Here is a 17953-nt window from a genome sequence, read left to right as displayed (position 1 = left end):
AAAGCTTCCCCTTTTAAGGCTGCGCTCATTTTGCTTTTTTGCGTTAGAAAAATAAACAGGGGTCTTTATAGTCTCACAGTTATGATATATGTTGACTTGGAGAAAGAAGGTCCCTGGTTAAAATCCTGATCTGGGGATATTTCTGCACAGTTTGAATGTTCTTCCCGTCCATGCTTGGGTTCTGTCCGGGTACAGGTTATTTGGTTTCCATAAATTGTTCTTGCAGGTTTATTAGTTGCCTAAAATCCTGCAACCATAAGTGGATATAGACAACGCATTGATGGAAAAATTCTAAATCGCAATCAAAAAAAAATCTAATGATATATATGAGGTTGACATATGTGAAACTTGTCAACATTTTTAAACAATTTCTCAACATTTCTCATTGCAGGATTGTTGCTGCATTACTCAGCTCAATGCTTAATACAATGAACATATACCTGTCTCTTAAACTTTTAAAATGTAACATGGTCTGCAATGAAACAAGGTAGTTTAATTTGATTCCTGTGCAGATTAAAGCTCTTTGGGTGTCATGTGGGACGTCTCAGTGAAGTGTGTGTTTTGTGTGTGTGTGGGGGCGCGTGTGTGTGTGTGTGTGGAAGGTATGTAGGGCTGCACAGCTTAACATGCTACACAGGTTGAGTGGTGCTTCTCCTCAGATCTTTGATGTCAGTGTTGTTACAGCTGTCTGCACTAATGCCTTGTCTTTCTAAGTGTGTATGCGTGTGGGCGTGGGTGTGTGTGTGGGTGTGTGTGTACGCGAAGGACAGTAAAATGCGGACATGCTGCTGTTTTGTCAGTTGACACCGAGTTGTTCTTGAAAGGTGTCAACAGACTGGAGGACACACCAGCGGCTACTGTCGGTCAAAATATGGAGTCAGAGTAGAAATAAAAACATATGTTGTGTTTGAGGAAAGAAAACGTCTTGAATTATAAATACTTCTCATCAATTATTTGATAAAAATGCCATCAGTATGTGAAAAACAAGTCTGCTCTTTCTGTGTCCATAAGTGTTGTTTTTCTGCTCAAATCAAATCCAGTATCCAAGCATCAGCCTCTAAAACAGGGAAATATGTCATATTTGTAATAAGAGATTATTTCTCTCATTATTTTAGTATTTCATGAATATGAATATACATATATTCAATAATTTTACCTGAAAACAAGAAAAGCTTTTTGTTTTAATGTCAAACAGTGTTATTTTTTTTTACCTAGTGCATGTAAATCTTGTTTCAACTGTGCTTAACTAAAACAAGTAACTTTTAGGAATCTAAATAAGTTAATTTAGACGTGTGTACCTCTAACCTCCAGTACATATTTATTTTTTTACCTCATCCTGTGTGAAACTCTGTGTCTCTCCACTCCAGATTGCCTTGTTTTAGTGGTTTTTAAAGACAAATCAGACAAACTCCAGAGCAACAGAGAGAGGGCGAGTTTCACCTTGGAGGAGATCTGTGGCCTGGAACCTGGACAGTGGTATGAAGGCGCGGCTTTTACTCTGACCATCCTCTGCCTGAACCAGGTCGCGCTGCTGGGCTTCGACAGCAGGGAGGCCCTGCAGGCGTGGGAGCTCCGCCTGCGCTACGGCCTTGGAGAGGGTGAGGACCAACGGACTTCAAAACAGTTCAAAAATTACAGATTTCTCTGTAATAAAATCCCAGAACGTTGGGAGCTTCAGTTTCAGATTACCAAACAAGGAAACTTATACATTTGTAAGCATGTAATCTGATTTGAACCAATAAGGATTTTCCCATCTAATACCCAGTTCTTTTTTTTCTTTTGTAAATACTAGAACAAAAAATGAGAAAATGCAGGAGCATCCCCATGTAATCTTCAGCACGTCTCCCTCATGTTTGTCTGATTTTAATTGTCTTTAAAATAACTGAGTCAGAGGATCTAATGTTTGCTTTTGTAGTTATAGACCGAATATGATGGCACTAGTTCTTATATTTTATTCGTTTGACATATTTGAATAAAACTTTGCAATTTTTTGGTGTCGGACCTGCTGACCTGCCACTCAGACCTAATCATAGGGAAATTGTCAGATTCTGATCTCCGCCTCTTTGATTGGCGAGTTTCTACTCATTTTAACTTTGCGGTTCAGAATTTAGAAATATTAAAAGACTTAAATAAGAACTAGGGGTGTAATGATGCACACAAATCACCGTTTTGTTTGCACTTCTGTTTTAATGTCTCCTTTAAAGCCTTGGCTCACTTCAATCAAAAGAAACAAGTAAAAAGTGTCAACTTGCTGAAGATTTGGTTGTTTATTTATTTATTTTTTATTAATGAAGGAAGAGCAGGTACAGTCACTGACCGGGTTCTGTAGTATTTTTAGAATCAGCTTGACATTTTTTCTGGAGAGTAATTCAGCTACGTGCAGAGGGTGCCATGTGATGAAAAAATGTTTTAAATACTTTGTCAAATTAAGCAACTTATTTGGTTTCTTCTGAGTTTATTTTGTAGAGGAGCTACATGAAGCTAAATTCATGTTGGGCTCATGTTGGCATATTTGTTTAACTTCACAAATGATCAGAAAGGCCTATTTTAGAGGATTATAAAACTCGAAATTAGAATCATATAATTGAACAACTGAACCAGTATTGAGCAGAAATAATAGACAAATAATGAAGTGAATTGTCTGTATTTAAATTAGTACGTCATAAATTTTTTTTACCAGTGAAGAGTCACGCTTAAATGTGACATTTAAGACACCATACAGTCTTCTGATTAAACTTAATATCAAATAATAATACTAAACTGAATGCAGTACAAGTGAATGTTTCCATTATGGTGATTTGTAACTTGAAATTCTTGTATTCAGACCATCTATTATACAACTTATGACAACTTGTCTTTGTACAAGGAGCATTTTTGGCATTGCAGTGAGACTCACTGCCGTGTAACCCTGTGGAGCTATTATATAACCTACATAGAAACTAATAATAGCATTGAACTGTTCATCAGTTGGCAGCTGAATTGTAAATATGTCTCTGATGACAGTCCTGTTGGAAACAACTTTGCAAACAATGGCAGAGAGAAATTACGTCACAGTTTTTTACGTCTGAGTTTTGGTGTTTGTCAGATTATGATTGTTGCGTATTTTAGGCAAGTAAACTTTATTTCGACAGCAACTTTCAAATCTAACAAAGTGACTTACGGTAAGAATGGGCTTAAAATTAGTTGAAATGAAACATAAACGAGAACAGAGTCGTTAAGCCGGCAGACATCTAACATTATAGAAACTCAGACTAGTTAAAACGACTCTGGAGGATTTATCCCCTCTGGTTTCAGACTGCATGACCTCAACAGGGCTCTAAAAGTGAAGACTGAGTTTTAAAATTCATTTGAAAAGGTTTTCAAACTTTAGAACAGCTTTAAAATATTTGATAAACCAACTACATCCAAAAACACTTTGATCAACAGGGTCAAAGGTGGTTGTAAGGTCCAGGAGAACCCAAAATATAACTAGAAATTTCAAGTAAAGCAGATTTTGTGGAGTGACGTTTGTAAAAGCCAGGCTAAAATTTGTTAAACGGCTCCCATTTCTCAAAAAAAAAGAAAAAGAAACGAGCTGTTTAGTCACTACCTTTTCAAAACCCTTTGACATAAAAAGAATCTTGGAGAAGGGCCTGTAATTTAATCAGTTTTGATTAATCATTTATCGATCTGGCAGCACAGATCGATAGCCGCTGCACGTAAATGTGAACGAATCCATGGTTCGGTGTTGGAGACCTAAATAGAAGATGTATTCAGGACGCCCTTGTGGAAAACCGAGAGCGGCGGAGATACCAGCGGCTTATAGCTCTGTGCAGCTTATTTATGTACGTTTCCAGTTTTTCTTTTTTAAACTTTGTGGGTGCTGCTTATAGTGAGGTGTGCTCTATAGTTCTGAAAATACGGTACTTAAAATTTTTTCCTCTGATTTTCTTGCGCACATTATTCACATCCAGAGGTTGGACAGTGGATTAAAGTTTTGCATCTGTTGCTGCTCCGTCTGCTCAGTTCACAGATTCGGCGTTGGGGTTTTACCAGGGACCAAGCTGGAGGGCGGACCTGCCACTCTTCACCTGTGCAACAACCTTCTGGTCCTCGTCCGGGACTTTCCTCCCGTCATCATCGGCCACTGGAACCTGCCGGACCTGCGCAGATACGGACCGGTGCCGAATGGATTCGTGTTTGAAGGGGGAACAAGATGTGGATACTGTAAGTAGATTTAGTCATGACGCTCCAGCTTTCTGTCTGCAAATCGCTTCCATACAACTCGGCACTTAAAGAAGCCTTTGATGCGACAATCAGGGAAGCTTTTTGATTTTCTTAATAATGCAAACGTTCTCTCGTTAATTCACAGATGATGTGTCAAACATTTTTTTCCAAAGTTTCCTGTTGAAGTATTAGCTTCAAGTTGGGGATTTTTTCTGCTATTAGTCATGTGAAGTACAATTCATCCAGCGTTGAGAAATGATTGAAGGAACACAACAAAGCATTTGCTCTGCTTTTTATGATTTGGTTATTAAAACCATGTGGATAAGGATATAAAATATAAAGTTTAATCAGATGTTTCTCACTCCTTGTAAAATCTGAGTTCTTTGAACTTTAATGTCAAGATGGAGGATTTTTGGCTTCAGACTCTCTTTTTCTTCTTCTTCTTCTTCTTGTCCATCTGGTCTCTCTCAGACAGACACATTAACCAAGACAGCCTTCAGATGGATTTTATTGTTAACTAGAATTTTTAAGAGTACTTCCACAGATTTCTCCCCAAGAAGACATTTTTAAATTGTTTGTTTTGTAGCTTTTTGTTTGAGAGATCTACGTTGGTAACTTTTGTTTTCATGTCCCATTTTTTTGTTGTGTATTTTTTCTCCATGGTTTGATCTTCAATTCAAAGTTCAGAAAGTATTTTATTTGTTAGTTAGATTTTTTTTGTCATTTTTCTTTGATTACCACAATATGATGTGCAGCTCTGTGTGTAGAAGTGCGAGCTCATTGCAGCGACTCCTCTATGTTTCTCTTAACTGACACTCAGAACAACTTTAGCCTCATTATTCCAAACATCGATTGTATTATTGTTTAATTATTTAGGTATTTTAAGTGAAGAACTAAAATTTTAATATATTAGAGCTTTCGACCTGCATACGGGGAGCATCAATGACCTTTTAGTCTGTGAAGAATCTTTGGGGAAAGTAAAAGAGTTCTCTCTCCAAACTTTTATTTTACAAACTACACATCTATTCAAAATCTTCTGACTAGGAAGATCTTTTTGCTTGTTGAGAAATCAATTTTAATATGCAAACCAATGCCTTGTTCTCCAAATATGGAGAAAAATGTTTCAAAATGATTCAAAATGCACGATTCAGGGTTTCCCCCAGTGTATTATAAGCCTGGTGGACCACCAGGTAAAGCAATGCTTATTTTTTAAAGTCTTTTAAAAATGTTTGCATTTTTAAGACTTTATAGTTGGTATTCAGGTATTAATATTTCAATCTTTCAATAACACATAATTATCAAGTGATATTTTCAAATTTCCTGTCAACTTTAAACATTTTTTAACTCAAAAAGATGACGGACCGCTGGATGAATGACTGCTGAGCGCCCAACCTCTGGGCTTAGCAGGTTTTCTGGGGAAAACTTGATGATTACTTGTACTTTAAATCTCCCTAAAAGAGGCTGGAACAAACTCTAACTATGTTGTATGGTCAGGTTTGCCCTGCAGCATGATGCTCTAGAGGTGCCAGGTAATGTATTGCACTGCAGTACTTCATCCGTGGTGCGTATGAGGCTTCAGCGCCTCGGGCTCAACAAGCTCAGAGGATGAAGAAGGTGGCTTGAGATGAGAGAGTCTCGGCTCAGCTGGATGGATAAATCCAAACAAACCAAACACGAAGATGTTTGATTTTTGGCAAATTTAACTGCGTAGTTCTGCAAAGCAAAGAATTGACTTAAAGCAGTTAGGATTGGGAGTGAGGAAATATATGGCAACATTAGACGTTTTCATTTATGAAGCAATCTAATGTAGGAGCATCATTTCCTACATTTAAAAAAAAGTGAATATGATGAGAATGGTGAAACTTTCCAGCAACAGATCCACATACAGGACATCAAACCACCAGGCACTGCTTTTACTTTCACTTACAAAACAACAAGTACAACCTGGTAATGTAATCTCTGAGTACAGTTTATCCGCAGCAGCTCAGGGACGAGTGTAGCTGAAGCTTCTTCTTTTGGCAGCTCACTAAGCTGTTGTCTGTGTGGGTGTGGGTGTGTGTGTGTGTGTCCTCTCTCAGGGCTGCTCCTTTGTGGGAAACATGAGCCGCTCTCCCAGAACCTCTTAAGGTTCTGCTCAGTGTTTTCTGCTAACAGTGGGTGTTTAGCTTGGTGCTGCACTGACAGATGGTTAATGAAAGCAGCAAAAGATTCAGGTTAATAATTTTTCACTTGCCCTCAAGTTTTGTATCAATGTACTATTAAATGCACATTTAGATCAGAGTAGTTTAATTTCTCAAATTACCGTAAGCTTCACTTTCATAAGTTAGATTTTATCTCCAATCTTAGACAACAATGTTCAGCATTTTTACTGCCGTAAGCTGATATATTTCATCTTAAAAGGTCAACACATTAATAAGTAACGAGAATAATCTTTGACTGCCTGGTTACTTTCCAAATAATGCAAGTGATTGATTTAAAATGGATGAAGTGAGAATTATTTTTGTGAATAATTTATTATATTACATCTGGAAATATACCACAGACCTTTTTCAGCTCTGAATTACATTTGCCTCAAACACGTCTTCAAGCTCACTTAATTTTTTTCCTCTAAATTAACTTTCTTAGGTCTCATCAGAATTATTTTACTATGTTCAAGACATTTATCTATGTAAGGAATTCACACAAGAACTCAAATGCAATTTTCCAGCAAAGCAGATGATAAACACAGCTTAAAAAAAAACAAAAAACCTCGGTGAACAGTGTGCTAGATTAACATCGGTAATTATCATCATTAATAATTAGCAATAAAAGTATACTCTGTGTATTCTGCAAGCTGCTGCCTGCATCTCTTTGGCACATTGTTTGCTTTGTGGTTCCACGTTTTCTCTGGGACAATTTCCATAAATCATATCAGCCTGTGCATAATGCAGAAACAGGGGTGTATGATCACTTTTATGAAAATTTCCAGATTGATCAGTTTTGCTGTGAGAGTAGCTCCAAACCCACACCGGGTCTCAGATGATCAGAAGAAATGAAGTCATGTTGCAGAATCATTTCAATTAGGCCTAATGAAGTCTGAGGAGATGCTAGAGAAGATGCATAATATCATTTAAGAAATGAATAAATTATGAACATATATTGGACTGGATAGTTTAATTTGAACTAATGTGGTTCTGAGAGCTTTTCGGACCTCATCCAGCACCTCTAAAATGTGACTGTAGATCATAATAGTGCTGAGAAGAACTTGAATTCTCTAAAGCACATCTGTGACCTCAGCAGCATTGTTAGACGCTTTGAGAGACATATACTGGTTTAATCTTTTACCAGTTCACTAGCTTTGTTTGCTAAATGATAAATGGACCGGACTGGAAGTGCTTTTAAACGCCCAGTTTCTTCAGCAGCTTCAGGTTTAGTCTCTTGTCCAAGAACACTTCAACCTGTAGCAGAGGGAATGCTGGGATCACACTCACTGCCTCACATTTTTTTTACTAAGGACTCAGCAAAGCTCATGTTAAATTTTATATTTGTATAACAATCTTATCATTCTGAATTCAGAAGTAAAAATAAAATCACTATGAATCTCTTTAATCGTATTGTACATGAGAAGAGAATGATGCACATGCAAACTTACACAGACATGGCTCTGCATTTAAACTGACCCACTGAGCAAGGAGAGCTTTAATCAAAACCAGGCAAGATGCCCAACTCTGAAGGACAGACAGAGTCCCTCCATATGCACAACAACCCTAAACATTCAGCCAGAACTACAAAAGAATGGCTTAGAAAGATATTCATAGATTGAAATGGACAAATAAAAGCCTTCATCTTCGTAAATCCAATTGAGATTCTGTTACAGGACTTGTGAGGTTTACAAAAACGAGTGGGCAAAAAAAAAAAAAAAAAAAGCTGATGTTGACTTACACCAACAGGTGAACCTCAGCAGGCTGAATGCAAAGGCACGGCACACTTTTCAGATTTTTAAGAAAGAGCTAAGAACCATGTACTTTCCTGCTGTTAACAGAATCTCTTGGCTCTTGACTGCCTGTGAAGATCCAGGCAAGCTCACACCTCCTACCTCCTGAACCAGTTTAATCAGTTCTGCTGCTTTTTATAGAGATGGTGTTTTGTCACTTGTTGAAGCAGAGACCAGAAGGGTCCACTTGAGTTTTTATTTTGTTTGTTTTTACTCTGAATAACGCAAGCCAAATAAACTCTGCCACCTGTGCTTTGTGGTTATTTTGCACTCTAGCTTTTGGCAGTGCACCTGATGATTCTTTGTCTGCTAATAAAAGTTCGACTTGTGGGTGTACAGTCGCAGGTTTCAAGTTTCATAAACAGCTAGTTCGCTGGACGAGACATGTCTTGATTAGATAACATAACAGCAAGCAGCCTGCAGATTCTCAGTTTCAACCGGTGCAGACATTCGAGCAGACTTCACTGCTGACCTTTGACCTCGGCGGCATTGGAAATACAATTTACAAGGGTGGTCTTGAGGAATGGAGTGACCTTTTTTATTGTTTGTGTCTTGAAGTGGACCGGCAGCTGTACAGTCAGAGATGTCGGAGACCTTTGACCTCACGATGGTTTTTGTTTTCTTTGAGGCTCCGAGCTGAAAGACGGACGTTTTAGTCTCAACCTACTGCATTGGTCTGATGTTAAATTTAACAGTGACGTGCTGAGCGTAAGGATTGTCACCTCAGAGCTTTTAGTGGCAAGTTAGCAGTGAAACTTATGTCAGCTTTGAGGTTTATTACTCGTCTTTAGATCATCTGTGTGTGAAATGGACTCATTAACTGCAGTCAGGGTGTACGACTTGCCTCTGGATTATTTGGAAAGTATAAACTATTAATTTAAAATATTTTTTTAAACATCTTCAACATTTAGTAGTGTCTCATAAAGGTCTTAGCTGAAATTTGAGAAGGATTTTAATAACTTTAAACCCTGATAAAGACCACATTATATTTCCTATTGAAATGCTACAGATGGCAATGGGTGTGTTTTTGTTTTTACCAAGACTATCTGATGCGAGAAATCCTCTTGTTATAGAATAGTGTAGAGCAGAACCTAAAGCGCAAAGGAGGCAGGAGGCTAAAAAAATAAACTACTTACTTTAACAAAATCAGAAAAACTAAAAACTCATGAAAATCAAAAGTCAGGAAGAATAACGAGGACCAGAGGACATGCAGGAGGAAATGGTAGGATCTGAACTAACACCAAAATATATTTAACCTGGAGAGGTGATTACTGAACGAGAAGTCTGGTTAGAAACTGGGTGCAGCTGTGATGAAAGCAAGTAACTGCAGTAGATCTCAGGCAATGAAAGAAATATTTGACAGAATTCACGGGGAACATGGGAAACAATTACAGGAACGTGAACAAACCAGAGACTCAGCCCAACGTTAGACATGACCAAGATTCAAACAAAACTCAAGACCAGCGAACACAGAAGAAACAAATATAGTAAAGACAGTTTTTCACTAAAGATTGCCACTAAGAGCTGAAAATACATTTGAAAAACAAACGTTAAGAACAAGGAATCTTAAAACTGAAGAAATGACTGAAGTCCTGAAGATCGTGACACTTGCTATGTTTGACTTCACCTACTTTTAGGTTATGGTGGACATTTGACCAACTGTGTGATCTTTACATTTTTGCCCACAAGTCTTACTGTATTTAAAGCTCATGGAGATATTAGCAAGGTTTATTAGCCAATTGATGTTATTAAAAAAAAAAAAAAAAAACTTAGACTGATGATGTCCACTTCCTACAGGGGCTGGTGTTTTTCTTCTGGCATCCTCAGAGGGCGAGCAGATCAGCTTTCTGTTCGACTGCATCGTCAGAGGCATCTGCCCCAGCAGAGGTCCGTTCGGACTGCGGCCCGTTTTGCCAGGCAAGTACTGCACTCGTCTGCTGCGTTTCATGCAAAGATCAATCCAAGCTGCCGTGTTGCTCACATGGAGTGAAACAATTTATGCAAAATAAGTTGGTGGATTCAAGAATCCTTGACTAAGATGCCTTTTATCCAATTTGATAATCCTGTGAATCAATCAGTAATTCAGACAATATCTGACTTAAGGTGTTTTGAAGGGAATAGAAATTCCTTGGTCCACCTGAAATGTAACACACGGACAAAGATTTTCTTCCAGCTTCTCTGCAGATACAAGGGGAACCAACACTGAACTAAGAACAAAAAGTCACTTCTGTTAATTGCCAACTTGAATAACAATTATCTTTCTTTTATCAGGAGTTGGAAACAGATAACCAAGACCTATGAGGTTAAACAAGTTTTAAAAAGATATTTTTCTGCTTTAATTAGTAGACAATGGTTTGCAACCACATTTTTTTTTTTATTTAAAAACTTTTATATGTGAAATTGAGTCAGTCGGAAGTTTACATACTTTTATTATATACCTACTGAGTGCAGAACACTGATGACCTCTGTCCTGTAAGGAACTTTGCTATCTTTTATTTCCCACAGTGCTACCTGCAGAGGTTTGTGCATGTCCCAGTTTTCACTCATCTCGCCGACCAATCACAGGTTGAGCCAATTTTCCTATTATTAGAGTGCGAAGAGCAATAAATAGCAGGGACGATGTTGGAGAGGAGCCTTAGGGGTCAAAGTCACAGTTCACACAAGCAGAGAAGCCAAAGCCTCCTAATCACTCTGAGCGTGTGTAACCTCATCCTCAGGATTCCTCTGCTGCCTCGACTGATCAGTCAACCAGCGCTCAACTCTCCCTGCTGATGTTTTTGTCACTTTTTAAGGTTCCACCGTCATAAATCTTCTCTGTGGTGAACAGTTATGCGTCTTGTTTTCACTTTTGGTTCGCCGTATCGTCCTGCAGGTTGGCTGACAGTTTTGATTAACTGCTGTAATGACGCTGGGTTCGCTTGTCGCCCTGAGCTGTTATGTTGCCCCGGCCTCTGTATCATAAACTCTATTAGCTTTCTGATCTGCATTCTTAATTTAAGATTTTTTAAGTTTGAAATATTAATTAGAGATGTAAAAGCAGGTTATCTTAAAGACAAATAGCAGTGACTTTTTTGGCATGTTTTGTAATTTGCACGTCATTCTGGATTCCTTTATTAAACTTTCATTCTATTTGTCGTACCTGTAGACACAGGAACATTTTCGAAGTTTGTTTAACATGAGCTTTGAAAGAAACTGTCACATTTTTTAAACAGAGTAGCTCTTATTAAAAGTCTTTGCAAAAATACTTAATTTCATAGTCCAAAAACATGACTGTTGTAAATTTACTTGGTCTTTCTAGAATTGCGCTTAGGTGTGAATGTGTGTCCTATTCTGGTCCATGGAAATGAGTGGAAAGGAAAAAACACGATGTTCTGAAAAGTCTTAAAACTGCAGCATCTATGTGTTTACTTATTTACTCTTAAATAAAATCCAGGGAAGCCTCCTAACTAAATCACATATTTAGTTAAAACATCACACTTGTGTGTGTGTTTTTTTTTATCCCAAAATGGAGATGTTCCTCTCAAACCGGCCTGTGTTTTGGCAAAACAAAACTTATGTTTTCTTGTACAGTTGGAGCAAAAATGATTATTGCAGGTCACATTGCATTGTTTGGCACATTTATTTATTGCTGTTTTGATGTTGATACATGGATCAGTACCATCGTTGCTTAAATGAGAATCAACACTAACGAGCAGCGCTGCACGTCACAACTTTCTAAACCACAGACGCGGATTTATACATTGTATGAAAATTTCTCAAGCGCCTCATTCTAGGCTTTTAATGAAGCGCCCGCTCTAACGTAGTAGGGGAAATGTTTAGTCTCTTTGTGCCTTTTTGTAAGATTAAGGAATTTCACGCGAAGTAAAAAATTTTCTTTTTAGCGAAACACAATCTAACATTTACTAAAAACGTTGCTCAGGATTGGAAAGATCAAACAGGAATCAGACCTTTGAATCAATTCAGCGCCAGAGTTGACCTTGGCTATTCGAGGTACATTAGATCCTTGCTCGGCTCCAAGAATCTTACCAGCAGCAGCAATAGAAAGCATGCCGAAAGAGCCACGTGGCAGTGCTATAAATAAACCCTGTACTGGTGCACAAACATTGCAATGCTAGACCCCTTTTTCCAGGCCCAGCCAAAGCTTTGGGATTCTCACCGTTTAAGCATACATCACACCTTTCTCATATATCTATCCTGAAGGTTTGTTTTTTGTTCATAATTTTAAAGATTTTTTTTTCGTTTTTTTGCAGAACTAAATTCAGGCCAAACCAATTCAGAGGAGAAGCTGAACCTGGAAACCCAGGAGCTGGAGAAGCGACTGAGCATGCTCTCTAGTGAGAGCAGCACAGGTGGGATCCTCCAACCCAGGGTTGTCAAAGTCCAGTCCTCCAGTGTCCTGCAACTTTTTGATGTGTCGCTTGTCCAACACAGTTGAATCAAATGGCTGAATTATCTATCTAGTTACTTCATTCAGCTGGACACTGGTGTTTGACGCTTGTGCTTTAGCCTGTCAAGAATGGAAACTTAAACCAAAATGCTGATCAAACGCTCACGTCTCCACTGTAAATATTACTTTTAGGACTGTCATCATTAACAAATGGAAATAATCTAAAAAGTTTTACATTTTATAAAGCAGATACATCTGCATTACATATTTTGACCTAAAAACCTCTCTCCTGCGCATTCCTCTGTCTTGTGCTGCGGTCAGCAATGCAGAGTCACAAACACGAGTCAAAGGATGAGCGAGGAGAATCAGACTGTTGTACCCAGTGGCAAATTTCGCTTAAAAAAAAAACACAGTGACGGATGTTTGGATAAAACCAAAGGTAGTATGTACATGTTGCAACGATGAATTATCCTTCCACCAAACCTCAAGCAGTTTATAGTTAACATTTCTAAATTAATGTTTGAAGCAAAACGTCCTGAATATGAAAACTTGGAAAACAAAGTCTTCAGACATGTTTGGTTTGAGACAGTAGATAGTTTCTGTTAAAAAATGTTTTGAAAAAGTGCAATTTTACATTTCAAGCTTACAAACTTGAGCATAGTGATTAATCGCAGAGCTAGAGTGATAAATCTGATTAATCAGATTTTTTAGTCCACTGACAGCACTAGTTATGCTTATGTTTAACCAATTGATGATATCATTGTGCTTTAATTTGCTTTATGAAATGTTAAACGTAATATATATATTTTTTTCTTGGCAGTCTCATCCACGTACTTCCCATCTGCTGGGGGAGACGACCGCAGCATATCTGGCTCCTCCGACACGTCCGACACCAGCCAGTCAGACTGCAGCATCGGCAGCAGGCTGGCCATTTGGACCGAACCCGCCTCAAACGCCACCGGAAGCGTCTGCCACGCTGGCGCTAAGGTGCCGCTGCAGACTGTAGAGAAGCTTTCAGCCGGCCAGGGAGGCGTGGGCCGACCTTCGGCCAAGCCGCCCCGGCAGCTTCAGGACATCGGCCGTCAGAGCTCTTCAGACAGCGGCATCGCCACCGGCAGCCAGTCGTCCTACTCCGGGAGCTTCTCCTCGTACACAGGCAGCCTGGACATCGCCCCAGGGGAGGACTTTGGCTCCGTGTTCAGTTTACCCCCACAGCTGGCTCTAGAGCTAAGCCCGTGCAGTTGTCCCACTGCTCCTGGACAGGAGTACCAGGTGCCAACATCGCTTCTTGGGTACCTCTATGACTCTCCCAGGAGAGTGTTTCATGAAGCGAGTGGGGGCGACAAAGACTGTGAGCCCTTTAAATCAACTGAAGACCACCCTGTTCCTTCAGACTGCCCAACAGAGTCTGATTTGGGGGGCGCAGGTGGAGCGACAACAGCTGAGGTTCAGTCAGAGGCGACGGATGGACAATCAGATCCTGCACACGCACAGGGCCCTTCAAGTGACGGCAGGAAAACAAAGGCGCTGCCCTCTAGTGGGTCCTCTCTTACCTGCAGCTCCCTCTCTGCCTCCAAAACTGTAGTGGCCATCTGCTCAGTGTGTGGTGGGTTTAAGGTAAGAGAAACTGATCGTTTCTCCTTTTGATTTGTCAGGCAGCCTCAGCTTGTGTGTTTGCTTTATCAGCAGCGAGCGTCTCATCTGCTCTGGGGATTTCTGTAACACTGACCTTTGTGGTTTCAAGCTGCGTTTTGGTGGCAGAACGACTAACAAACCCACGGCCCATCTGTCTAACAAGTCAGCAGAGCCGCCCATTTAGCTTCACACCATCATTGTTCAGAGCAGGTCTTTACACAGAGCCGCCAGCGAGTCTCTCACTCTTTTCTTTCTACTTTTGTTGGTGCATCTTTTACATTTGAAGCGTTTAGGTGAAGGCTTTGCTTTTGATTAAAACTAAATGTAGTCTTCATTCTTCAGATTTGTCTGATTATGCCGTCACCAGAGATGATGTATATTCCTGCTTCATAATTATTGTTTTGGGGCTGAAAATATAGTAATTCATCTCATTTATCAACTTCTTTGTTAGTACGTATTTTTTTCAGTGCTTGTATTTTAACAATTCGTTTTCAGGGTGGGTTGAAATCAAACCTCAGAAAATTATGAATGTGACATATTCCCTTAATTATATATGTAATGTATGTGGTTGTTTGCTGATTTTGTAAGTTTGCTCACTGCCTGATCAAAACAGACTCTAATTTTTATAGCGGGTTCCTTTTAAGATGCACCGGCTAGTTGGTAAGGTACCGATGATTAGTTAGGACCCTTTCTTGGCTTTTGGACTCACTTAAGTCTTTGTGGCACAGATTAAATGTGTTGACATTCCTTAGATGTCATGGTCCATATTGTCATGAAAACCTCATTGCTGCACTTGTTAGCTGAATATCCAACAAATTAAAATCTCCCATTTAGATCAAATCAAGATTCATAGAGCCAGAGAAACATCTTTTTCATATTGTCCAGTTTTGTTGAGTGTGAGTTATTTTTAGCCTCAGCTTCCTGTTGTTGGCTGACAAGGAGTGGCATCATATGTGGTCTGATGCTTTTACCTGATTTAAGGCTGGTAACCTTGGCAACCTTGATTGTAAAGGGTCGTTATTTGAGCTACACCTGCCTTTCTATCATCTCATACCGTTGTCTCCAATCTCCTATGACATCAGCAAGGCATTTTCATCCACATAGCGGCCAGATACCTGATTTTGTTTTTCCTGTTTTGGACCATTTCATGCAAATCTCAGGGACTGGTGTGTCTCAAAATACTAGTGGAGCAGCAGTTTCTGAAATATTGAGACAAGCTCAGCAATTCAAAGACACTTAAAATCTTTCATTGACAGATTAAAGCTCCGTTTCAGCTTTGTTTTACAGCATCTAGATGCCTCGATTCATTGATCTGCTGCTGTATGATTGATCAATTTGCTATTTCTAACAAACAATTGAACAATTGAACCTAAAAAGGTGACTGTATTGAAATAATTAGATGACTGTACCCATCGAATGAGTAATTTTCAGCAATACATTGAAAATTAATGTTCCTACGTGAACTATAAAGTGCTTCTCAAAGAAACTGGTGGGCTTACGGCTTTCTTAAACTCTCCAAGCAGCTTCACACTTTTGAAAAAATTTATTTTTAAATAGATTAAAATTTGAGCACTTGTCTTCATCAAGCTCTTCAAGGTGCTTGATGAGTGGTCCTGTTAAGTTTAAACTTCTTTACCAAGCTTGGACAAAGAAGCATTTAATCTGCTCACAGTTTCTTTTATACCAAATCCATTAAATGCTGGAAGTCATCTTAAGCCAACAGGAAAGCTGGAGAGACGGGAAACTGCAAACTTCAAAAACACAACACTGGCAGCTAATTTTTAATATTTTAGATGTGCAACCTGATATAAACTAAATTCAGCCACTCTGATTGACTCTAAAGCCACTCAAACTATGAAGGAAACAGTCTAGATGCATTATAATGTCACATTTCCGTTGTTTCATAGGGTAACCCCTGCATCCAAATGGGTTCTTCAGGAATACCAACCTTACCAGGTAAGAACTAATCTCTTTAAAGCTTTTTAAATAGTGCATGTGTTGTTTCTTGCATGAACAGAAGCATCGATGCATGCTGGGAAAACTCAGTAATCCATCAGCCGTGCACCATCATGCACACCACTGCAGTGAAGAATACTCTGGACACGTACCGGGCCTCCGCTGGATGCATGACCGAGTCGCCAAGAGGGCAGCCAGGTGAGGAGTCGCTGCCACCAAAGAGAGGAGAGAGAAAAATATCCGACCTCTTATCTGATCTGCTCAGCTTCCTGAGTGCAGGCGGCCAGCCGCACACGGCGAACCTGTACGAGCCGATGAGCCCCGCTCCGGCAAATGAGCTCATTTTGGCACAGGCTGCGCCGCCGTGGGGCTCCCAGCAGGACAAAAGAGCTGTCGTTTATGAAAACTGTTTGAAGTGTCGAGGAGAGCTCTGCCAACCTCCGCTGCAGGTCGCGCCTGCTAAAATGCCCCGCAGGACAATTCATGGTTGTCGGAGCTTCCCTACTGGACTGTACCTGAAGAAAAGCCAAGGCAGTGACAGAACTGCTGATGAGGAGCTGCTTCACGAACTCCTCAGGGACGTTGATGAGCGGCGGTGGCCGGAAGATGTAAATGACTCGACAGGAAGTGAGGGTAAGAAAGACCCCCGGTGTCCTTTGTGACTCTCCTCTGAAGTGAATCTTCTCTTCATCCTTTTTTCACCTCTTCTTCTTCCTGCCAGCTTTTGTTTAATCAAATACGGTTTTACTCTTTGCACCGGCTGATGTTTGTCTCTTTTGTCATTTTCAACTAAGCTCACCTGAACCTACACTATAAAGACTGAGGAATTAGACTATTTATATTGGCTGCATATTCTTCTAGTAAATTTTTTTTCTTCATATTTTATGAATAACTACTCCTTTTAAGATGACATCTAATGAATAAGGTTGTTGACTGTAGAGTTTGTGCAAGATTATGAAGTGCAATTCAACCAAAGATCTACACCAAAATATGCATCAATTATCCTGTTAATGTGCTTTAGTTAAAACATGCTGAGTTTATGTTGGTGCTGTGCAAATATGTTGGACCACCACTAAATGATACTCAGACTTTTTTGAAAAGGTGATTATGATTAATAGTTACTTAGATTTTCAGAAGACCTTTCAGTTTTTCCTTTGAATTTTAGATGCTTTTTCTTTTCATTTTCATCACAGTCCTTATATCTGACCACCACAGCATATCGCGCTGCGTGTGCTTATAAAATGATGGAAGTCAAATGAAAGGATGAGAGGAATCAGGTCTGAAAGACTGAACTGAGGTTTGATCTATGAGTCTTTGGAAATCACCTTGTTGGTGCTAAAATATCCACCATTTGTGTCATCCATCAGTCCACTTTGGCTCAAATTTAAACACTTTCTTTAAAAAGTGTCTCCAAAAAATGGAGACACTTTTAATGTGTCTCCACATTATCAAGGTGAAAGTAGAAATTTGCCTGTGAAAGAAAACAAGACTAAACCTACTTTAATAGCATGTGGGTGGAAATTACTTTTTTGTTCTTTACATTGTAAGATTTCTCTCTCCAGGTATGTTTGACTTTCCATGTTTTCACAGTGTGTGATTGTTAGTTTACAAAACGGATAAAACAACGTATAAAGATTGTTTTTAGTATTATTGTGTGTTGGACATGCATAGTTCAGTCCTGTAAAAACTCCCTAGAACATCCTGTGTGTTTGCTAACATATTTGGACATATGGCTATTCAATAATAATTCAATAATAAACACTAACCAAAGACCTTTTAAAATGCATTTTAAGTAT

General features: G+C 39.3%; 1 protein-coding gene across 2 annotated transcripts in view; it reads left to right on the top strand.

Annotated features, from left to right (window-relative positions):
* Positions 1-17953, top strand: part of LOC116733355 (protein Dok-7-like) — a 35652-nt gene that overhangs the window by 833 nt on the left and 16866 nt on the right. The window contains exons 3-9 of one of the 2 annotated variants that reach the window (XM_032584170.1): positions 1368-1598; positions 4006-4206; positions 9977-10096; positions 12430-12528; positions 13387-14183; positions 16109-16157; positions 16287-16790. In XM_032584170.1, the coding sequence (XP_032440061.1) occupies positions 1368-1598; positions 4006-4206; positions 9977-10096; positions 12430-12528; positions 13387-14183; positions 16109-16157; positions 16287-16790 (2001 nt within the window). The remainder of the gene's footprint in view (positions 1-1367; positions 1599-4005; positions 4207-9976; positions 10097-12429; positions 12529-13386; positions 14184-16108; positions 16158-16286; positions 16791-17953) is intronic. The other variant, XM_032584171.1, reaches the window with a different exon arrangement.

Source organism: Xiphophorus hellerii, chromosome 14, assembly GCF_003331165.1.
Source record: "Xiphophorus hellerii strain 12219 chromosome 14, Xiphophorus_hellerii-4.1, whole genome shotgun sequence".
Classification (NCBI taxonomy): Eukaryota; Metazoa; Chordata; class Actinopteri; order Cyprinodontiformes; family Poeciliidae; genus Xiphophorus; species Xiphophorus hellerii.
Note: the sequence above shows the minus strand (reverse complement) of the source record. Positions and strands in the feature narration are given on the sequence as shown.